This window comes from Schistocerca americana, chromosome 11 (genome assembly GCF_021461395.2).
Source record: "Schistocerca americana isolate TAMUIC-IGC-003095 chromosome 11, iqSchAmer2.1, whole genome shotgun sequence".
In the NCBI taxonomy this organism is placed as follows: Eukaryota; Metazoa; Arthropoda; class Insecta; order Orthoptera; family Acrididae; genus Schistocerca; species Schistocerca americana.
The window spans coordinates 179,671,353-179,696,036 of record NC_060129.1 but is presented as its reverse complement, the minus strand read 5'-3'; the positions used below and the strand labels follow the sequence as shown (position 1 = coordinate 179,696,036).

The following is a 24,684-nucleotide window of genomic DNA, read 5'->3' as shown; positions in this document are numbered from 1 at the left end:
CCCCACCACTGTAATCTGTCGATCACAATGTAATTTTATTCAATGTTGTAAGGGAACAGTGTGAGACCGCCCTACTTGTTCTTGTACCACTCCTGGCATCAATAATACTTTTTCCTCCTTGTCTTTGTTAATATTACACATACCATAGTTACAAGAAATACCCAATTTCTTATTTAAGCAGGGAATCTCTAAACTTTAGTGTTCACTATGTAGTTTCTCATCATTAATGATAATATTATAGCTAGTTTAAAGCAAATATTTGATGGGCAGAAATACTGGAGATTTACAACATGCGCAAATCAGGTGAGGTGAAATTGTCAATGAGCAAATAGTTTTCTAAAATGGTACAGCTCATCTGAAAGCCCTCATTTTTCTCTTTCCAATAAGTGTCTTATTTCTTCCAAACACTTTATACTCGAAAACTTATTTGTATGCAAAATTTGTGTGTTTCAGAATGTTCAAACCTCAAGATGTACTTATTTCCAAAATCAAATATCATTGTAATGTAGCCATGATCTTTCTGTGTCCAAAACTACACATTGTCATTACAATTTCTTGTTAATTATTTACATTAGAGAATTTCACTTTATTGAAACTTTTAGTGGGTTTTGGGACTCCATGTGTACCTTATCATTGTCCTCATAAAATCGTTCCTATTTTCTAGTTATACCAACCTTAGCTAAATGAAAATATATTATGAAAATTGCTACTCACCATACAACAGAGATGTTGAGTTGCAGAGAGGCACAACAAAAAGACTTATCACAAAGTAAGCTTCCAGGCAATAAGGCCTTTGGCAAAAATAGATTGCACGCATGCGTGCAAATGTTGCCAGTGAGGAATGCAAATCACAACAGATAAGCCTGTTACCACAATTTTAATTTCACGTCTACATGTATTAACTTCATCAACTCGCAATCAAACTGTCATCTTCCAAGGCCACAGGCTACCCCACAGATCAGTCTGTTGTCACAACCTAGATCTTGGAAGGGGGAGTGGATGTACGACACTTAAACATAATTTATTACTATGTAAACACTCACTAAGCAGAAAAATGCCACAAACATGGCTACGAAACATTTACTCACCAATCGGCAGCAGATGGAAACTCATACAAGTACATAAAATTGCGACCTTTGTAAGCCACGATTTACTTCTGATGTGAGAAAGGAGCAATAGGTTCGAAGAGAACAGACTGGTAAGGTTTATCTGTGCACGAAACATCACAGAAACAGTCATTTATGACATAGGCTCAAGGGAGAATTAATCAAAAATTCGAGACAGTGAAAAGTTGGGTGACTTAAAATACTGTTCCTACATCACCATCACCTGTGAGGAAACACAGCAACTATCCTAAGAAAAACAACAACGTTGGCCTGGTAGCAATGACATTACCTCATTTTATTGGTAGCAGTCTTGACAAAACGTGTGGTCACTGAGTTAATGGGATTATCTGCATACGCTGGGGGCGGCTGGAGGTCTGGGTAGTACAGCACATCCGGCTGCAGCGACCGTCTGTCTCGGAAATCACGTTGCCACACCCGAGACTGAAAAAAACAAAAAAATGAATAAATTATTAAATGGTCTACTGCAGAAATCGGAACTTATTTCAGGAACCAGAAGCTTCCATATAAAAACTACAGATTATCATTCAACTATCACCATAACAGATTCCTTTGACAACAATGGGTGGGAGTAAAGAAAGATTACCATTTTACAAACTGTCAGTGATGAGGCCATTAAACAATGAGAACAAATTCAGACTGGTGAAGGAAAATCCATGTCGATTTCAAAGGAATAATTTCAGCATTTGCCTTCAATGATTTAGAAGGACCATGAAAATCTTAAAACTGGATAATGTGAGAAGATCTTGAACTATCATCATCTCAGGTCAGCAGTAGTAATTTATTCACCTGAGGATCATTTTACGAAGACACAGGATCTGTTCCCACAGGTGGTTTGCCATGACCTTCCTGAAGGTACCATCCTAGCACTTGCCAAAAGCGATATTGGAAAACAACGAAAAAACAAAACTAGATCATAGAACTACCACATATCATGTTTAAAAAGAATGATAATTTTAACAATAACAATTTTAAATTGCAGTTTCACGAGGCATTTTATAAAATATTGTGGGTGTTACCACCCCCCCTCCCCCCTCTTCAGCCCTGACAGTTGCCTCTAAATACATCTTAACAAGCCACCCACAGACTCATTTTTATATGCTGGTTCTTTAATTATGATTCAGTTTTTCTTCCAAAACAGTTTAGAATCAGTGGGCTAAATCTGGATGAAGTGCCAATGGCAGGTAATGAAAGTGAAGTGTCCAATGATGACATTATGCGCATGGAGCTCATCTCTCTCCATCGTTGCATGTCCACATCCTCACCAACACTCATTTTTAATTCCACTTAAACATCAGAGAAACGAAGTGTTGTTACCACGGCCAGCAGAGATCAAACATGCAGGTTTACACAGTATTAACATTAGATTAATCTTATAGTTATAACAATAGTATACTGCAAAATAAAATTTTGATTTTGTGAAATATCAAAATATTCCTTAGCGGACACTAACAGGATGCTGTAAGGGGTGTGTAGTGTGTGTAATAGAATGAGTTATAACTCCTGGTGACTAAGATGGGATCTTTCTCCTTTCCTATTTCCAACTCATTATCTCTCTCACAATCTTTTAGTTATGTGTCTTCAGTTTTTCACAGAGTTTATATCTTTTAGGTTAAATAGAAATATGTTGTACGAATTACTAGTAGATCATACTTTAAAGTCACATTATATACATGTGGCAGTTGAATGCCATACTGTATGTAATTATGATTATTAAGTGTGTCATTAATGGAATGTATATCACAGTATCTAGATGGATGATGATACGTTCTTGCCACAAATAAACAAATTATGAACTCCTACATCTTATTTAATAATTGACTGTGCGATGAGTGTTGATGGATTCGTATATTATTTTGCAGTGTTCCTATTGCATTCAGACATGACTTGCGAGTACAATAATTTTGCTACACCTCAGAGTAAGCCTTACTTCTCTAAATTTATCATTATGGTCAATATTTTAGGTGTGTATGGCAGAAAGTAATATATTTGCCAAGCTGTGTTGGAGAGTACCTGTTGTAGTGTGCAATGAGTTTGTTGTTCTCTCTCTTCCAACAAATTTAGATGGACAGTTACATGTCACACATCTCATGACTAAGGAATCCGATGACAAAGCAGCTGTTCTCTGAATTCTCCTTACATTTTCCACTAATCAAATTTGGTGATGGTAGCAGATTCACAATCATTCAGTACAGTATGACCATAGTGATAACTGTGTAATTCTGTGCATTTCTGCTGTTACAATTTTTTTTTTAATACTTCAATGATCTTTTTCATAACACAAGTGATGTAACCACTGTGGTTCTCAGCTGGTGAATAAGATACACAAGAGCTGTAACATAATGGAATATTACACGAGTACGTTGAAAGGAAAGGAAACTGTAACAACCTTACAAACAAGATGACAAGAATTAGGGTACATAATAACATAATTTTCCTGCTTTCTATTCAGAAATGAATTGATAAAATGAGGGACAAAACAGTCCCAAAGAACAAATTTTATGACTCTTATAGCACTTTGCTCTTCTCAAAAATATTTCGGAAATGGGAACTTGAAGGACTGGAGTACAGGTGGACAACAGACTTTTATTCATGAAATATATAGCTGGTTTTTCCCCATACATTAAGTAAGGTAACCAAGAAGTAAATCCTATGATTATCAATGTGAATAATTAGCATCACTCACAATTTGTTGTCAGAATACTTTAGAGATGTAACCTGCAGTGACTGCTTTGGTGTGTGTATACCTGGAGTCAGTCCACATCCTTAAAGGCTCTGATGGGAGCATGATGTGTAAATGAACAAATGCAGATATAGATGTGATAAATGACCACCAGAACAGATGAAACAACAGTAAGAGGATGACTGTTCATTGGTGCTGCCATACTACCGACACTTTCCATATCCTTTATAATCGTGACAAGTATTTCAACATATTATTTATCTAGCTACATACTGTTCAATGCTGCTCTTAAATGGTATAGTACAATGTTTTACACAGGAGTTTACATTATTGTAGCAGAGTTTAAATACACCATTTATCACTGGTCAGAAATGGGATAAACAAAGATACCAAAACATCTGACTTGATTCAGAACAGATGCAGATCAAATTAAAGGATAATAAATTTAAAAATAAAAATATGAAATCACAATGGACAAGACTAGGGAAGGAAAAGGGTTGTGTCCTTTTCAAATGAATACCATGGCTTTCATCCTTGGCAAATTATGAAAATGAATATCATGGCATTCATCCTAAGCAAATTATGAAAACCTAAATCATTATGGCTGAATGGGTATTTGAACGCAGTCTTCACAAATACAATGACACTATCTTACCCGTGAATTACCTCACGAGGTGCAAAATAAACAAATAAATACAAACTTACACAAACAGTAGACCATGAGCATCCAGAAACTTAATAAAAAATGTCGAGTTCAAATATTTACAATCTGAACAAAAAACAAATAGGAACTAGCATAGATCTGTTGTTCCATCTGCAATATGATTAGTAGACCCACCCAGGTAAGTCGATTTCCAGTCGAGTGAAAGAAGGAAATAGGCAGACGCTTGTTCAAGGCGCAAACTACAAACTGTCCCCCCCTCCCCAAATGTGTGACCTCCCTCCTGAAGTAGCAGCATTAGCTGACAAACTTTTTTAATTTATTTTGTGCAACATAACGGGGAAAATAAGAAATAATTTACACATTTTGTTAAAGCTGTCAATGGCTCCACTCTGAAAAATAACTGGCACTGAAAGTGATCAACTGTAGATGTAATAAGACGCTACAGTTTGAAACAAAAAGGTTGTGAGAGACTTGGGACAAACCTGAATACAGCAAGAATGGGGGGTGAGAAACTGAACTGGTTACTTTCCAGAGGCCTCATAGCAGCATTCTCTTTAACAACTGGGATATCATGGCACATTTAAAACAGAATGGCCAGATGACTATTTAAACTCCACTCCTTCCTATTGTGCCTTGTGCAAACCACGGTGTCACCTCACATGGAACAAAACTAGAAAAGTATCATACACTACTTGTAGAGAGAAATATAGGAGGAGGTGAAGGATCTGATAGTTCAAATACTTTCCAAACAGGTGTAGGAACTATGATTTTTCCACACATAATATAACAAATACATATCCCTCTAAGTTCCAAGTTTCAGCTAGGTTTCTTATAAAGATGAGATATTGTCAAAACCAGGTAAAAAGGTGTCTCATACAAGTTTATAATGCTATAAATAGCAGCAGTGAGTCTAACGTTACACGGACATGATTTGAAAAACATTACAGCAAATTAAAAGGCTCCGCGCACACACACCTATTCTCAACTACATCTCCTGTTTCATGATCAACTGTTACACAAAATTCAATGAAAACATTAAAACCAATTACTGCAAATAGCGACTGCACCGAAAGAACTTATTTCTGAGAACCCTAATACATTTATAACAACCCTTGAACCAACATAGGTACCGATTACAATTATGACATAACACTGCTTCAACTGTCAGTATACTGAAGGAACGTTAACAGATGAGAATAAGTAACAGTATACTCGGTTTCCTAATGACAAGAAATGCAATCATATACACAAATCACCGAGGCATGGAACAAACACTATTAATCTACCAGTCACAGGAAATCTATACATTCTAGCCTTTCCCTCATTATACATACCTCCAACATTTTAATTATTGCTGAGTTGTAGTCAACTGTCTTTCTCATAACCGATTTGCGCAATCGTTTGCCATCAAACTCACTATCCGCACCTACAGGGCCTGGTCTGGTGTACGGACGGAAAGGCTGGAAAAAATGTCCCCTGTGTACTCCTCTTGGATCGGTTCCATAACGAAGCTGTTGCTGCTGCGGCGGGGGTTGCTGGGGCGGTGGAAAGTTGGGAGGTGGTATGGAGAGATTCGGCATAGGGGGAGGAGGTTGACTGAACTGCACACTTTGCAACATTGTGAGAATTGCTTTGTAAACTACAACTTTTAAACCTAAAGTCTACGATGCTTCTCCCATATAATTAACATAACAATTTCGATATGTTTCCGCAATTTATGAAAACACAACACGATCGTCCTTTATTATACGCTATAGCAATAAAACAATAAATGGATGCTGGCGGGCATGTCCTCTTTCCCATGCAACCACAAATTCCTATAAGTGGGAAACATACGATGTGTCACACCTACGCACATAATACATCACCCAAATATTGGCGTTTTTTAAACATTGGTTAACCAGATTTCTACAAAATAAATTTCAGGTTTATCTTTATTGAACGCCAACTCAATACATTTGTCCACCATTGCAACAACGACGAGAACGAACAAATCGAATCAAACTGACAGAGATATTTAGTAACATTAAACACTATGCCAAAGAACTAAACACCATAGACCAATGCTATGTAAACGTTGAACGACAATTTTGCCCTTTTGAAATTTAAATATATTTACTTCCTTAACTTAAAACTTTAATAATAAATAACAAAAAACTTATGCTTTATTTTTTATTATTGCATTACACCGAATAATTACTGACCAATGTAGTTGATTTTAGACCAAATGTTAATTTAAAAACAGAATATCAATTAGATAAAACATTACTACATATTAATAAGTCACTGCTGTAAATTTGCTTCAATTAATTAAATAATATCGATCGTTGAGAAAGTCTTTGAGTAATGAAATGTAGTATATGATCATTGATTAGACACTACAATATCTTTGTTACCAGTGTCAAAGAAGTGTTTTGAAAAAGTAGTCGACCTTGTGTGAATATTTCATTGTGAAATTGTTTAGAAAAATATTAAGTTATTTACGCCTGTAAACAGGAAAGTAAATTATGGATCTCCTAGGCTCAATACTAAATGCAATGGACAAGCCACCTAGTGTAAATGACAAACAGAGACTTATGATGAAAAGTAAGAATATAACCTACAAGTGTGTTGCTATTAATTCATTAATATATTATGTATACCGTCAATTCTTTGACTTATGTGACCGTCGAAGTTCTGTGTATTTTACATGTAATGTAGAAACGTTTTCATTCCCCCTCATCTTTGCTTTTTCCGCCTAGTGCCCCTTTGTTTACTCGTGTAGACCAATATCTACAAATATTTATATTGTACCTACTCATATCTCGCTGGTCACATCCCAGCCTTTCAGTAAAATTGTTTATCGCCAGCACTTAACGAAGTGCGGCTTGTGAACAACTGCATATAAACAATCGTAGTAATTGCTACCCAGCACTTCATTAAATTTTTTTTGTAACTGCAGATAAATCTTGGGCTACGCTTGTTGTGCACAAGTGTTTACCAGACAGTACTGCTTGTACTAAGTATATCTCATCCTCAGTTATTTGAAATACTTGCAACAAGTGACTGGAAAGATATGAAGACTATTAAAAGCTGCTGTCGAGTTTCTTGCTGTGCTCCCCCTTTTACATGCCATTGCAGTGTATTGTGTAGAAAGATAATTGACACAGTTCTATATGCGCTGCATTACCTGCAGATGTCTACAAAAAATTCAAACTGTAAACAACTGTTGGACTGAATCATATAAATTTTTATTGTAGTATCATTTATAATTGGACTTCAGTATTTGATTAAATATACAACAGTAGTTGAAGTATTATCTGTTTTTACAGTAATGGAATCTGGAAATCCAATAAGGAGTATGATATACTTACTTAATATTCACCAAAAGTTCATAAGATATTTTATCTACTGTGTGCCAGAGCTTACTGAATTCACCTTGTAACTGTCAATTCAGATTCTAATTTTAGGTATTTGTAACAGAGTGTGTGTTGCCATGAGAGATATTGCAATTATATATATCTTGACAAAAGCTTATTTTTGCGTTCTTGCTTGCAGGGCATAATAGCTGACAATTTTGATCATATATAATGATGATCTTCAGATCTAAATGTTCACGATGGTTAATAAGTTGAAATAAATAAATTCTAACACTTCAGCAGCAAACTCTAGTGCTGGTGTGTTAGAGTTTCTTTATTGTGTGACTTCCAGCTGATCTCTGGGACCGCATCTTTGTCTCCAGGCTGAGTGCAGTGTTCCAAGCCTGACTAAGTTGAAGGCCGCTGTCTTTATTAATTAGATCGTGCTGTAGTCTGATTTCGATGGCCTCTTTAGTAACTCCGTCCCAGAAGTAGGAGGATTGACAGAGTATTTTTGTTTTTTCATAGTCCATAGTATGCCCAGACTTTATACAATGGTCAGCTACAACTGATTTAGTGGCCTGGCGTAATTCGGTATGGCGCTTGTGTTCGCGGCACCTCCCTTCTACATTGTGGACTGTCTCCCCAGTATATGATTTTCTGCACTGACAAGGAATTAGATAAACGCCTGGTTTTCAAAGGCCTAGGTCATCTTTCACTGAACCCAGTAGGGTCAAGGTTTTTGCAGGGGGTCTTGAATACACATTTCACCTGGTGTTTCCCCAGGATTCTGCCGATTTTTCTTGAGGTGTTTCCGACAAACGGAATGCACGCCAATGACTTGTGTTCTTCTGTTTCTTCTTCTTGTTCTCTTGGCGCAGTCTGTCTGAGTGTGATTCTTATTTGCTTCTGGTTTACCCATTTTTCTGAAATGATGTCTTGACGTGCTGCAGTTCTGCTGGAAGGCTCTCCTGATCACAGATCAATCATGCCCTGTGAACAAGTGTGCACAAAACACCTTCACACTGGGAGTTTTTGTAGCAAGTGAAGGCATTTAGGTACAAATCGGTGTGTTTAGGCTTTCTGTATACACTGTGTCCCAGCTTGCAGTCATGTTTCCATTTCACCATGACGTCAAGAAACGGTAGGGCACCATCCTGCTCCACCTCCATCGTAAACTGTATGTTGGGGTGCAGCGAGTTGAGGTGTTCGAGAAATTCATTTAAGCTGTCCTGTCCATGTGGCCAAACAACGAACGTGTCATCCACGTAACGGAAGAAACAAGTTGGTTTTTGTTTGGCTTGTTCTAGTGCCTTCTCCTCGAAATTCTCCATAAAAAAGTTGGCTACAACCGGTGAAAGCGGGCATCCCATGGCAACGCCATCTGTCTGTTCATAAAAATTTCCGTCGAACAGGAGGTATGTAGAGATGAGCACAAACTCGAAGAGCCTTGTTAGGTTCACCCCAACCCTGACATCTCTACCGATTGTGGACATTATAAGCTGTGTGGAGCAGGCCACCTACACTCTGCCAGCCAGTGAAGCAGAAGAAGTACGTCATGAAACGTGCCGTGCGCTCACCGGGGCTGCACCACTGAAACAGAACATCTCGAAGGAGGAGAGAGCGGCTGTCCGTTAGTTACGCAGCGATCCTGAGTTGGTTATCTTGCCTGCTGACAAAGGCAATGCTACAGTACTGCTCCTACACTCAGAATATAAGGGAAAAATGTACAAACTTCTCAATGTCGCAGCGTACAGGAGGATGGAAGGAGACCCGACAGGCCGCCTTCAAAGAAGAACCGTAGAACTTGTTCGCAGTACCTTTGATGGAAAAACTGTCAAGAAACTTTGAACACAAGCGGCTGCACCGCCACAACTGTATGGGCTACCAAAGGTCCACAAGGATGGGACACCTATGCGTCCAGTAGTCAGCAACATAGGAGCAGCAACCCATGAACTGGCCCAATACCTGACGAGTCTCCTTAGTCCATTTGTGGAAAAATGCGAACACCACGTCCACAATTTAGTCCACTTTGGACAACATATACAAGAACTTTGGCTCCAGGGTAGCGACTTGTTAGTGAGATTTGACATAGTGTCCCTCTCCACTAGGGTACCCCTGAAAGACTCAATCAATCTGATAAGCAAGAAATTCAACAACAACTGAGCTAGACTCTTCGAGTTTGTGCTCACCTCAACATACTCCCTGTTTGATGGATATCATTATGAACAGATAGATGACATCGCCATGAGATGCCTGCTTTCACCGGTTGTAGCCAACTTTTTTATGGAGAATTTTGAGGAGAAGGCACTAGAACAAGCCAAACAAAAACCAACTTGTTTCTTCTGCTACGTGGATGACACATTCGTTGTTTGGCCACACGGATGGGACAGCTTAAATGAATTTCTCGAACACCTCAACTCGCTGCACCCCAACATACAGTTCACGATGGAGGTGGAGCAGGATGGTGCCCTACCGTTCCTTGACGTCCTGGTGAAACAGAAACCTGACGGCAAGCTGGGACACAATGTATACAGAAAACCTAAACGCACCGGTTTGTACCTAAATGCCTTCAGTTGCCACCACAACTCCCAGCGTGAAGGCATTTTGCGCACACTTGTTCACAGGGCGCGATCAATCTGCAATCAGGAGAGCCTTCCAGCAGAACTGCAGCACCTCCAGACAGCATTTCGGAAAAATGGGTACAACCAGAAGCAAATAAGACACACACTCAGACAGACTGTGCCAAGAGAACAAGAAGAAGAAACAGAATAACACAAGTCATTGGTGTGCGTTCTGTTTGTCGGAAACACCTCAAGAAAAATCGGTAGTATCCTGGGGAAACAATGTGAAATGTGTATTCCGACCTCCTGCAAAAACCTTGACCCTACTGGGTTCAGAGAAAGATTACCTAGGCCTTTGAAAACCAGGCGTTTATCAAATTCCTTGTCAGTGTAGAAAATCATACACTGGGGAGACAGTCCGCACTGTAGAAGAGAGGTGCCCCAAACACAAGCGCCATTCCGAATTATGCCAGGCCACTAAATCAGCTGTAGCTGGCCATTGTATAAAGACTGGGTATACTATGGACTATGAAAAAACAAAAATACTCCGTCAATCCTCCTAGTTCTGGGACTGCATTACTAAAGAGGCCATCGAAATCCGACTACAGGACAATCTAATTAATAAAGACAGTGGCCTTCAATTTAGTCAGGCACTCAGCCTGGAGAGAAAGATGCGGTCCCAGACATCGAAGACCGCCCCCGACGGCGGCAGCAGGGAGACTGCAGACCCCAGTTCAGACCCAGACGCCGCTTTCCCCACCACCAACAGTAGCCGCTGCACCAAAGACACCGGGAGAGGAACGGTGGAGGAGGGTAACAGCTAGTATATATAGGGCGCTGAGAGGAGCAGCTTAGCATTAGTCAGGAACCAGCTGAAGATGGCAGGCTGTACGTCTGCCAAAATATTGTGGAGAAATAATGACGCTGCCCTGTTGGATACCCAAGAGTTGTTCCAATTGGAAATATGCTGGGAAAACTTCAGATCGCATAAATTTTTCTTATTATAGGATTTTTCATTTGATAAATATTAAGTAGTATACACCTTTTGTAACTTTTTTCTTTCCTGTAATACTGACAGCTTTGTTAGCTTGCTGATGATGTCTTTTGGCTTTTATGTTTCAGAACAGCGTGAAGCCATGTTGAAGAAAAAAAATGAAGATAAGGAAAAACTGAAGAAATTTAGGGAAGAGGTTTGTGTTAATAAAGTTCCGTGAAGGTTTGTGTAATGACTTGGCCAACAATGTAGTGCACTAATGCTATTCCTTTGGACATGCCATTCTCTATTAGATGACTAGCTTATATTTATTCCTGTCTGCTTTGTGCATGGAGTTTGGTGCTTAGGAATTTTAAGTGGAGTTCTTTTGTAGGTATAAGCATTCAAGAGTTTGATATTATAATGAAAATTGTGCATCATTTGAGGACGCAGTTGTTATAAAGCTCTGAAAAGTTAACTAAGAAATTCTGACTCAACTTGTTGCATCAGTTACAGTGACTATTCCTTTCTTCTTCCATGAACTATATGTTTTCCTCTTCTGTCAAAACTTTGTTCACTTTCCAGTCACTATATCAAATTAGGGCACGCATTAGTGTGACCTGTTTTTCTCTAAGTGGAAATATTGAAGCATCCAATGTACCTGGTTGCAGCATTGACCCATGGCATCATCAAAATAGTGGGCTTGTAATATTTACTATGAAAAATTTTAAAAGTTCTGCTGGAAGTGCCTAATATGTTGAAAGTAGTTGCTGAATAATAAAATAGAAACTTTTATTAGCTTGGTGTATTTATTTTACAAGAAAACAGAACAAAATATAAAACTTCCCACTTTCCCCCTCAGAGTGAATCAGTAACATAAGTACCACTTGCACATGGTCAAGTGGTACCCGAGATAGATTTTTTTGAACCAAGTACCCCACTGAATAGATAATCGCAAATTGTGACAACAGCATCACATGAAATTGTCACTGCTACAAGAATGAGCAATCTCAACCATTTTGGCAGGGTTTCCTCATCTTTGATGACACTTAACATACTCTCCCAGTACACCATTGTCCTGAAGGAAAGTTATGGTGTTCAGTACGTCACACATCCATTCCACCAACGTAAGACTGTTGTACTTCACTGTTGAATCTCTCATGCAGCCATGATACAAACTGTTCAGGATTAGTTAACAACTCAGTACCGTACCAACAAACGGGTGACTTAACTTCGTGGAGATATGAACACTAAGAAACAATCAGTAATTGACATAGCTTACAACATGACAGCATTAGCAAAGCAAAATTCAAGAAACTAATATGAGCTACACGTGAGCAGGAGATATCGTGCCAGGGCTGTTCTTGCTATTAATCCCTTCAAACCTGTGAAACCTTGTGCATGTTAGAATATTCTGTGAAAATAAGGGTTTTATGGGGGACACAGCTGTAAAGGAAGTCATGATACATTCATTAACTTTCCCAGCTCACAGCTAATTTGTCACCTTTCAACTTAGCCTAGACCTCAGGTTATGTTGTAGTCAGCCTGTCACCACAACACAATTAAAAAAAAAAAATTCACCAAAATGCAAAACATCATTCCCCTCTGGGTTACCATCTCCACTCAACTTAGTAGGCCTAGTAAACAACATGACCCAAGCCACCGCCCACAAGAAATAAATGACACATTATGAACAAAACATAAGACCAACATTTACATCTGAAATATATGAAGAAAAACATCCCAACACTATCTACATAACATATGTCATTGTTCTTCAAAGAATATATTGATGACTCTAATAGTTCCCTAGAACCACATTTTACAATTAACAGCACACCGTGAACTTCTTTACTATCAAAATTTACAAGCAATACACCTGTTGCAAAGTGACTTTTTCTCACATGCCACTTTTCGGATTAGCTGCTCATAGAGTATATCAAACGTTTCTTCATGGTAAGGTCACAAATCCAAGCTGGAGCATGGTACCAGGTGTTTCAGTTGACCTATCTGTCATCTTTTCTCTAATGATCCAGTTGCATTGTGTATATTTTGAGCAACTCGTGATAAGATTGATTGCTTCAACTTTCCCACAAACATATAAACAGCAATATTTTGTGAAACCAGGTTCTAAAGCTGTAAGTAATGAAACAGTTTTAAACAACTGCATATTGTACACATATGATCTTTTAAGTTTGATGGCTTCCAATAGCATAGCAATACTTTCATATCTTTTCTTCTTACTCACTGAATTGACCAGTGGTACTGACAGACTTTATTGCCATTATTCAGTAATATTACTTTTAAATTGCTTTTAGACGCGAGCCTGCAAATCTTGCATCAAACAATTCGCATGTGTATGTACGGACACAGAATTTTTATTGTTGGTGTATGCAGGCAAACCACTGTCTACAAATCGGAATGATGAATTTTTGTACCTAGAATGAAGAGGTCACCTCGCTGCAATCCGTCATCCAATATTTCAGTTTGTTTAGACAATTTTAGATTGCAAACTAAATCATTTAGTTCCATCTGGAGTATGAGGCAAGGGAAAGTGTCTCACGATTCAGGGATGTGCTCATTCACTGCTGGAGTATCAGAGTCACTTTCCTCAGGTAATTCTGATTGCCCCACTTTGGTTTCCAGATTGCAGACAGGAGCAAGCAAGCCTGGCTGAAGTTTAGATTGGGCCAATGCCAGTTGTGGTGGTGTTTCTTTACTGCCCAGAAGTTGCCAATGTGTTGGTTTCACGTAGTCATTGTGAAGATAGTTTCCCATGACTAATGAGAGATGAGAAAACAGGCAATATATATCTAGTGCCAAAACTGAAACCGTTCCCATCTTCACTCTTGATTCATGGGTACTTACTTCTAACAAAGGTTGCAGTAACAGAGTGATCTGTAACATAGGCTGAGGTCTGGTTTAGGCTGAAAATCTGACAGTAAGTTGGTGAAACCAAAGAATTGTGTCCTGTAAAAAGATCCATCTCTTGGAATGGAAGTTGTTTAGTGGTGTATAGCATAGCCCAAAGTATAGATTAGGTTGGTTGGTGATAATTTAGTGGTGAACTGGCAAAGCAAACGAATGTATACGTGAAAAGAAGCATTGTCTCAGAATACATCTATGTTGGTATGAGAATGTCATAGTATTCCTTTGTCTCGTGCTGCAAAACATGTTATCTGCCCTCTGCTCTCTCATTGGCTGTGTAGAACCAGCGACTGGCATTCGTCTTTCATTCCCATTGTACTTTGCAGCAACCACTGACAATGTTGCTGTACGAAATGTGGGAGTATGACAGTTATACCTTTCCAGCCTGGGCTTCAATATTAGGAGTATGTTTGTGTACTGAAGACACTCTTGGATCCATAATATTATGTTTGGTGTTAGTAGAAACCTGCAAATTTTATCATAGAAAAGCAGCAACACGTGTGATCTTTTGGCTCTTACCGGACCATTGCAATGGCAATGAAATGACTGAAATAAAATAATACATAATTTTAAATATCCCAAACTCCTTCATGACACCACATTAATACAGATACATTTTGATTCTACAATCAAAAATAATTTGAATTGGTATATCATATACAAGATTCAAAATGATCATTGACAAGTGTAACTGTACTTTTAGAAATAAAAAGTTAATATTGCATATTTAAATATCTTTCAGGAAATACATATTGACTCATTGACTGACAATAGTGATAGCTACAAGAAGGGAGAATGGGGTCAGCTGTACCAAGTGACATGTTTTCAGTACTTTGGTTGAAATACCACAATAGTACTAAGAACTAATGTTTCTCAGTTGACTGTTCTCAGTTCACTCTATAAAAGATTTACATGTTTGCACCTGTTACTGTCCTTCCAAAGTTGTCACCAGTATTGTGTAGAACCCGTTGCCAGCAACGTGGAAGTCGTAGTCTATCGTTAGCAGAGCTGGTTCTGTTGATGATGTGAATGGAGCGGTCTAAAGTTATGGTGATTCTCGTGTACGACTGTCACAGTGTTATCCTCCACGGCAGACCGTCAATCCACAGTTTTACTGTTCGTTTTTGGAGCATCTTCTGCAACATGCTTTGCGAAAGAAGCGGCGACACTTTCTGCGCGACCCACCCATCATTTTGCGAGACAATGCGCGGGTGCATATAGCGTAAGCTGTGGCTGCTCTGGAAGTACTGTACCATCCACCATACTCCACGGGCTTAGTCCGTGTGACTTTGATTTGATTCCGAAGATGAAGGAACCACTTCGTGGCATTAACTTCAGAATTGTTCCAGAGATTTGACAGGCAGTAGGCCACCAAGTTTGGTGTGGGTTGGACTTGGCACGAGCCGTATATCTTAGTGTAGTTTCCGTGCAGTGGGTGGTGCAGCAGAAAAAGTACAGGACAACAATCCCAGGGTCTTTGTGCCAAGTCCGTATATAGAAGCTTTTTTTCCCTACCTTTATGTTACTTACACTAAAGAAATTGAAATAATGTTCAGTGCATTGCATTTATTAATATTTCTGTAAATAACATTAAAATGAAAGGAAATTAAATTTTTGGATTGCAAATAAATTTCCAAGAAAGGATTGTACTTACAATATCTACAAGAACTCTGCAAATAACCCTCAGAGACAGGGTTGTAATTGATGTGTACAGGACTCTGTATTCTGTTAGTTTCATTTTGACATTTGACCAGCCCTTGGCGGCAGCAGCATGTGAATAGTAGGTTCCCGGTGAAGGTAAAATTGGATGTATTGGCCATTGGGGAAGAACACTAAATATGGCTACAGAGCTCATTCGCTTGCTGAATCGTGAGCAAGTAACGTACAATTTTCAAGCCCATTGTGATGGGATAGTAAGAATATTTCTCTATAGAAACTTAAAAAATAACCATAAATAACCGTATAAATGTAAAAATGTGGCAAGATGCTGTGAAAATTACTTCTTACCCTGTTTTTATGATCAATATCAACCGAGCACATGAAAATCATCAACTGTAAAATAATAAAACTAATTTTACGTACAAAATTCTCATGTATAGCTTACAATTGCTTCCTGGAAATTTACTTGCAATCCCAAACTTTCCTTTTCAAGCCTTTTATGAAAATATTAATTACTGCAATTATTAAGCATTATGTCAGTTTATTTTCTGTGTAAGTAACGTGAAAAAAGAAAATAAAACAAGTTCCCAGATAGGGACTCAAACCCAAGAGCCTCAGATTGTCATTCTATACTTTTCCTGTCATGCTAATCACTGCCTGTCAACTACACTAAAATAAATGTCTTATGACTCAACTGAACCGTGTCAAAAATTCTATTTTTTCTAATTGCCTGGCCATCTGGAGCTCCCACGTCTATCGCTTCCATTTCTGGTCGAGCCTTGCAAACACCATAAATTTGGACAAAAGCAGTCGTTACGAGTAGTTGCAGTCCCCTCGTGAGTCATCACATGTATTCTTACAGTCACTCAAGGATGACACTTTCTTGGACATTACAGCACCATCATACCATTTATACGAGTAGAGAACAGGAATGGTCACGTCACACTTACCTGTGGTACTCGTGGGATACCCTAACCTTTTGATCCCGTAGTGTTGTTACAGTCAGTGTTTGTTGGATAACGGTTGCAACTTAACAGTACGTTGTCACTCTAACCATCACCTTTAGAACGCTGTTTCCCGTACAGTAGTGCCATTCTGGATATCTCCCCACAAAAATTACTGAAGCTTACTTGAAACATTGTATAGGATTATTACTTTTTCCCATCATGCGCATTCAATTTTCAATCTTAAACTCGTGAGCAATTTAAAATCGAACACAACTTCTTAAATGACTTCTTATTATCTTTCTTCTGACTACTTTAACTAATATTCTTCCATATATTTTACTTCCACTTCTCACCCGATCATGACATTTGTCTCAGTTTCAGTATTTACTAATCTTCAGTATCACATTTCCACTAAAGACTCTCCCCTTACAGAGCAACCTAGTGGCTCAGTCTCTCACAGCGACTCACATCTTCATCCACACACTGGTAACCACTGTGAAGTGAAGTGTATGGTAGAGGGTATTTCCCATTGAACCACTTATGGCTTCCTCCCACTCATTCACATATGGAGCACAGGAAGAATGATTATTTGATTGCAACTGTCCATGTTGTAATTAGTCTAATCTTATGCTTGCAGTCATTATGGGAGTGATACGTAGGTGGCTGCAGTACATCCCTAGATACGCCATTTAAAGCTGGTATTTTAAACTTTGTAAGTAAGCTTTCAAGAGATTCTTCAAGCATGTGACAGTACAGTTTCTTCAGCCTCTCCATGACCCTCTCCCACATCTCAACCAAACCTGTGAGCATTCCTGTTGCCCTTCCCTGTATATGTTAATCCTGTTTGGTACTGGTCCCACACTTGATCAATATAGGGTGGGCCAAAAGTCACTACTCATCATAATCTTACTAAATACAAAACAAACAGTTGCAGTTATGAAATAACTGAAAACTTTATTGAAGCTAAACGATTATTTATAACATTCACTCTTGAGTTGTTTTCCACATTTGTGGATACATTTCATCAGACAAATTGGGACACGTAAGCGTACTTGTTTACACAATGATTTATTAGAATCGGGATCTTCAAAATTGTTGTAAATAGCTTATTTCAAGACCTAATGCAGTTTTATAGCATAAACTTTAACATACCCCAAAAAGAAGAAATACATAGGTGTCAGGTCAGGGGAACTGTGTCACGTTTACATTACCCTTCACTTTCCAATAACTTTTCCTCCAAATACTTCATCAAAGTAGTTTGGCACAGCTGGCGAGTGAAGTGGTGGGGCCCTGTTGTGTTGAAAGGAAAGTGTTTGGAAGTCATCGTAGGTTATTTGTGGTCCGGAATGGTGTAGATCATCAACATTTCCAGTTAGTTCTCTCTACTTTGAGCAACACCCAAGTCCCAATTACTCCATGGCATGAGATGACACCCCAAATGGTGACCCCAGCTTGACTTAACTGTGTCGTTAAAAAAAATTCTATATTTCTCTGTTTACCATCAGGCACTGTTGTATCTGTTGACGTGGCTTGATATTGTGAAAGTTGCCTCATCACTCCAAATTCCCACAACTAAACGTGATTACCTTAATGTTTACAGCTGGTTGTGGTGGGTAGTGATGTTTTAGGCCCACCCTGTATTCTAGGCTATGTTGCACAATTGTTTTGTAAGCTGTCTGCTTTATACACTGATTACATTTTCCTAGAATTCTACCAAAAAACTGAAGATGACCACTTGCTTTGTCGATACTGAGCCTCTGTGATTGTCCATTTCATATCCCTACAAATACTTACAACCCAGGTATTTGTATGAAGTGGCTGATTCCAGTTATGAGCTATTGATATTGTAGTCATAGGATACTCAGTTTTTTTTTTTCAGTTTGTGAGGTGCTCAGTCCTCCATTTTTCAGTGCTGAAACAAGTTGCTAACCTTTGCTCACTTTGAAATCCTGTCAAGACCCGACTGAATATTTATGCAGTTTTTTGATACAGTACTTCTATATTGGCAACTCCATCATCTGCAAACAGTCTGAGCAGACTCCACTCACCACTGACTTGCATGCTCAAATAATGAAACACCCATTCTCAGCATGACAATACCTAACAAATGTCTGCCTTGCAAATAACAAGGTTCCTAGTAGATATGTTACACCATTGTTACATCCACTCGAGCTGTTGTTTCAGCATTGTGATTCTTGACATTCTCCTGGCATATTTGACAACTGAACAGTCCACAGGTGTACTACCAGTCCATAGTGTCCGACGGGCACAATATTTGTGCGCCATTGTTATGTGCGCTTATGAACTTAGTTTCTGGGGGTGCTCAGCCGACTTATTCCTCCTCGCACCACAAACCATTCCCTCTCTGATCCGCACCCGAGAGCACGCATTGGAAGTTGTGGAGACACTTTGTTGGAGTGTGTGGTAGCTTCGATATACTTTACTCTGTCTGCCCTGGTTGCCAGATCATTGTGTTTGCTGAATGTCTTAATTAGACCTAGTGCTAGTTTCCAAGCCTTGCTGAGATTATAGCTACAGTCCTGATTGATAAGATTATCCCTAGTACAAATTTTGATGGTTTCTCTAATGACACTGTCCCAGTATGCCTAAGTCTGAACTACAATCCTGGTATGTTTGCATTCCATTGCGTGATTCTCTGACGAACACTGCTCTGCATCTGCAGACTTCGTGGGGTACATTAGTCGAGTTCCCAGCATCAATCTTCGACGATGCACACTGTTTGTGCAATATGTGTTGCCACATGGAGTTTGATACACCCCAACGTTCCTCAAACCGAGGTCATCTTTGACAATTCCCAATAATGCCCCTATTTTATTGGGCACAAGACAGGCCTTACATGATGCTCTTTCAGTATATGCCCGACTTTTCCCGGTAGCACGTCAGTGAACGCCATTTAGGCTGTGATCACCTCTTCCTCGTTGATGTCTTCTGTCTTCACCATTTGTACTGGAGCGGTTGGGTGAAGAGCGCGCTTAATCTGCTATTATGAGTAGCCAGATTCTGAGTGTACAGATTATCAGAATGGCAGATTAAGCACGCTCTTCACCCTACCCCTACAGTACAGAGAGTGGAAACAGAAGAAATCATGGAGGAAGAGGTAGTCACAGCCTTTGTACTATACACTGAAGTGCTGTCAGGAAAAGTTGAGTGCATACTGAAAAAGCACTGCTTAAAAACTGTCTTTTGCCCACTCAATAATAAGCAGGCATTACTGAGAAGTGTCAAAGATGACCTCAGTTTGCAGAAGGACGGAGTGTATTAGATTCCGTGCCAACATGGTGAAAGATATTGGACAAACAGTGCGCATCACCAAAGATCAATGCTGGGAATGCTAGTGGCACCCTCGACTAATGTGCCCCAAGTTGATGGTTGCAGATAATGATGTTACGGAATATGAACATACCAGGATCTTAGAGCAGACTACGGATGACACTACGGATCGTCATTACACTTGTGGACTGTTGTTTCAGCGCAAATTATGGGCGCTTGTCGGAAGTGAGGAAGTCTGTTTTCTACTGTGGTACTTGGTGCGCAACTTGAACACAGAGGTCCAACTGGAGTACCCCATACGTGGCTTGCATGTGATGATAGATTTCAATACTGTCACACCTCTTTGGAAAGTCACATCCTGCTTGTTTGGTTGTAATTAGCACACATCACTGCTGTGTGCTGTGCAGTAACCTCTGGAAATTAATAGTATCCTGTAGTTACAGCTTATTGCCAGTTAAACTACACTGCTGTGTTGTAGCTGAGAGACAAATATTTCTGGCATTACAGGCTTTGTGTACATTTCATATGAATGACCTGTATACACCAGTAGCTGACCTTATTGTATAACCCATTATTACATCAGATTCCTCAAATAACCAAGTGTGTATGGATTAAGGAACACCAAAAAAGAAGTGTCGCATATTCCTGAAGGAGGTAGTATTGATCAAAACTTGAAGAAAAGTATCTATAATTTATGTGTCTGGAAACCAATATCAGTTGAGATTGGGCCATTTTGCTTGTTACGAGTAATGTGTAGTATTTGGTAGTGTTTTACTGTTCACAAGAGATGCGTGCATGTGTAGGCAGATGCAAATCCTTGACTAGGCACAGAAGTGAGATATCAGCATCGCTAGAATATCAATGTACGGGAAGGAATTGTTGTTGACAGACTTGTACGGATCATGTGACATTGCCGTATTGCACTGTTCCACATATGATGGATTCGTGGAGGCAGTCTGGCAGCATGTTCTTGCCGTTCACCGGACATGAATTGGTTGGATTTCTGGCTGTGGGTGCATTTAAAGGTATCGGTGTATGCTTGATCCAACGACGGTGTCCAGATGTTACAGGGCATGTGACAACTATGTGTGACGCAAACTAAATGGAAACGTGTGTATTTAAAGAGTGCAGAATCCATTGTGAAGAAACGCTCAAATATGTGTCAGCACTGCCTGCAGTATCTATTTCTGCATAACAGATGGATAGGAATGAGAGGACAGATTGCCCCATATCTCGACAGGTTTTGGTGTCCGTAAATATCATTATAAGAACTTTCTTTGTATTTTAGACAAATACTACCTCTTGCAGAAATATGTGATGCTTGAAAACATCTTGTATAACAGCGCACACACACACACACACACACACACACACAAAACTTATTTTTATAATTAATGTTCAAAGATGTTGAACTCACTTTCAAATATTGAAGTATTCATGTGGGACTGCCCAGTTTTCCCAGTGTAATTGGCAGCGACACCATTCGTAGGTGTGCAGCTGGATTTCAGTCTCCAATGGGCACAATATTTTAGACACCAAAATGGGATGTATTCCAACTGTACTAGTGTTCTGGCACATATCAACAGGACTGTGTCAATAAAGGATCCCTTGAGATAAATGGTAAGGCCTCTGCCAATTGACATATACATACTCTTTGCCTTTACAAATGTCTGCTTGTGTCTGTATATGTGCGGATGGATATGTGTTTGTGTGCGAGTGTATACCTGTCCTTTTTTCCCCCTAAGGTAAGTCTTTCCGCTCCCGGGTTGGAATGACTCCTTACAGAGGGAAAGACGAAAGGATGTGGGTTTTAAGGGAGAGGGTAAGGAGTCATTCCAATCCCAGGAGCGGAACGACTTACCTTAGAGGGGAAAAAAGAACAGGTATACACTCGCGCACACACACACACATCCATCCGCACATATACAGACACAAGCAGACATATGTAAAGGCAAAGAGTTTGGGCAGAGATGTCAGTCGAGGCGGAAGTACAGAGGCAAAGATTTTGTTGAATGACAGGTGAGTTATGAGCGGCGGCAACTTGAAATTAGCGGAAGTTGAAGCCTGGTGGGTAAGGGGAAGAGAGGATATACTGAAGGGCAAGTTCCCATCTCTGGAGTTCTGACAGGTTGGTGTTGGTGGGAAGTATCCAGATAACCCGGATGGTGTAACACTGTGCCAAGATGTGCTGGCCGTGCACCAAGGCATGTTTAGCCACAGGGTGATCCTCATTACCAACAAACACTGTCTGCCTGTGTCCATTCATGCGAATGGACAGTTTGTTGCTGGTCATTCCCACGTAGAAAGCTTCACAGTGTAGGCAGATCAGTTGGTAAATCACATGGGTGCTTTCACGCGTGGCTCTGCCTTTGATCGTGTACACCTTCCAGGTTACAGGACCAGAGTAGGTGGTGGTGGGAGGGTGCACGGGACAGGTTTTACACCGGGGTCGGTTACAAGGGTAGGAGCCAGAGGGTAGGGAAGGTGGTTTGGGGATTTCATAGGGATGAACCAAGAGGTTACGAAGATTAGGTGGACGGCGGAAAGACACTCTTGGTGGAATGGGGAGGATTTCGTGAAGGATGGATCTCATTTCAGGGTAGGATTTGAGGAAGTCGTATCCCTGCTGGAGAGCCACATTCAGAGTCTGAGCCAGTCCCGGAAAGTATCCTGTCACAAGTGGGGCACTTTGGGGTTCTTCTGTGGGAGGTTCTGGGTTTGAGGGGATGAGGAAGTGGCTCTGGTAATTTTCTTCTGTACCAGGTCGGGAGGGTAGTAAGTGGATCTGGTAATTTGCTTCTGTACCAAGTTGGGAGTGTAGTTGCGGGATGCGAAAGCTGTTTTTAGGTTGTTGGTGTAATGGTTCAGGGCTTCCGGACTGGAGCAGATTCGTTTGCCACGAAGACCTTGGCTGTAGGGAAGGGATCGTTTGATGTGGAGTGGGTGGCAGCTGTCATAATGGAGGTACTGTTGTTTGTTGGTGGGTTTGATGTGGACGGACGTGTGAAGCTGGCCATTGGACAGGTGGAGGGCAACATTAAGGAAAGTGGCATGGGATTTGGAGTAGGACCAGGTGAATCTGATGGAACCAAGGGAGTTGAGGTTGGAGAGGAAATTCTGGAGTTCTTCTTCACTGTGGGTCCAGATCATGAAGATGTCATCAATAAATCTGCACCAAACTTTGGGTTGGCAGGCTTGGGTAACCAAGAAGGCTTCCTCTAAGCGACCCATAAATAGGTTGGCATACGAGGCGGGCCATCCTGGTACCAATGGCTGTTCCCTTCAGTTGTTGGTATGTCTGGCCTTTGAAAGTGAAGAAGTTGTGGGTCAGGATGAAGCTGGCTAAGGTAATGAGGAAAGAGGTTTTAGGTAGGGCATTCAGATCACAGATATCACATTCTAGATTATCAAACATCTCACATGGCGTTTTTTCATTTAAATAAGTGATTACTTACAGTTTATGTATTTTATGCTTCACAGAGATACTTGTAGAACAGGCATCTTTGTTTAAAAATTTCAATCCGCCGGCCCCCAAGTGGCAGGCGAGTATTCTATCACATAGCTGTACTGCTTGTGGGACGACTGATCTCACTTCATTGTATTGACGATGGTCGGAAAACTTAGAAATTGATTTTCTTGAGGATTTTTGATAGTTGGCTCAAACAGCTCTGGCAAGTTGATATTTTACTTCTGAACTTAATTTACCACAAGTATAAAATATTACAAAAATCTGACTGGTGTTAGGTCAAAATATTGTGTCTGTCACTGTATGTTCCAGTGGTGATTACTGTACTGCACTAGCTTTTTTTTAGCATTGGATGTGTGGCATTAAATTGTTTTGGCTGTTTTGTGTATTGACAGCAAATGTTTTCCCTGTACTCTGTATTTAATTTACGTGTCACTTTACATTGCAGGTAGAGAAGACGATAGAAGAATTCATCAAAGATGACAGCAAGGGGAGGCACGTGTTTGAACCAATGGAGCACGTGCTCAGGAGTGTTGTGTAAGTATGTCAGTCAATGGAGTGCATGACATTGAACAGGACTAAACTCACTGATAGTTGTTTTGTAAACAAAACCACCTTTTCTTGCTGCAACTTAGTACATCTTTCCCACACGCATTTCATCTTTTTCTTACTCTAAGGCATCTTCAGTGGGATCTAGAACGATGTAGTTTTTGTTATTTCTAGATTATCAAACATCTCACATGGCTTTTTTTCATTTAAATAAGTGATTACTTACAGTTTGTTGACATCGGCGCTTTCTCTCGTCTGGTCTGGAGGTCACACTACTGCTTCATTTCCAAAACATAAGCACAATTTTGTATTTCGAGCTTTTTCTTTCACACTGTTCACCACATTTCTCCTTCTTCTTTGTGGTGCACTATTATTCTTTTGCCACTGGTCATAGCTGTTTGTTTGAACACCGTGCTTTTAAAGATGTGTAAACATTGTGAGTCCATTATGTGTTTCCTCCTGGTTGGTTTGCCAACCTTACGAAGTATATGTTGAAAA

At 39.8% G+C, this 24,684-nt stretch overlaps 2 protein-coding genes across 2 annotated transcripts in view; one reads left to right on the top strand and one right to left on the bottom strand.

Moving 5' to 3' along the window:
• Nucleotides 1-6,446, bottom strand: part of LOC124553499 (pre-mRNA 3' end processing protein WDR33) — a 180,316-nt gene extending 173,870 nt beyond the window's left edge. Inside the window, exons 1-2 of the mRNA XM_047127353.1 lie at nucleotides 5,806-6,446; nucleotides 1,396-1,547 (exon numbers count right to left, since the gene is read on the bottom strand). Of these exons, the coding sequence (XP_046983309.1) occupies nucleotides 1,396-1,547; nucleotides 5,806-6,090 (437 nt within the window). The 5' untranslated portion in view covers nucleotides 6,091-6,446. The remainder of the gene's footprint in view (nucleotides 1-1,395; nucleotides 1,548-5,805) is intronic.
• Nucleotides 6,447-6,859: 413 nt separating this feature from the next.
• Nucleotides 6,860-24,684, top strand: part of LOC124553674 (sperm-associated antigen 7 homolog) — an 82,271-nt gene continuing 64,446 nt past the window's right edge. Inside the window, exons 1-3 of the mRNA XM_047127556.1 lie at nucleotides 6,860-7,057; nucleotides 11,496-11,563; nucleotides 24,086-24,174. Of these exons, the coding sequence (XP_046983512.1) occupies nucleotides 6,979-7,057; nucleotides 11,496-11,563; nucleotides 24,086-24,174 (236 nt within the window). The 5' untranslated portion in view covers nucleotides 6,860-6,978. The remainder of the gene's footprint in view (nucleotides 7,058-11,495; nucleotides 11,564-24,085; nucleotides 24,175-24,684) is intronic.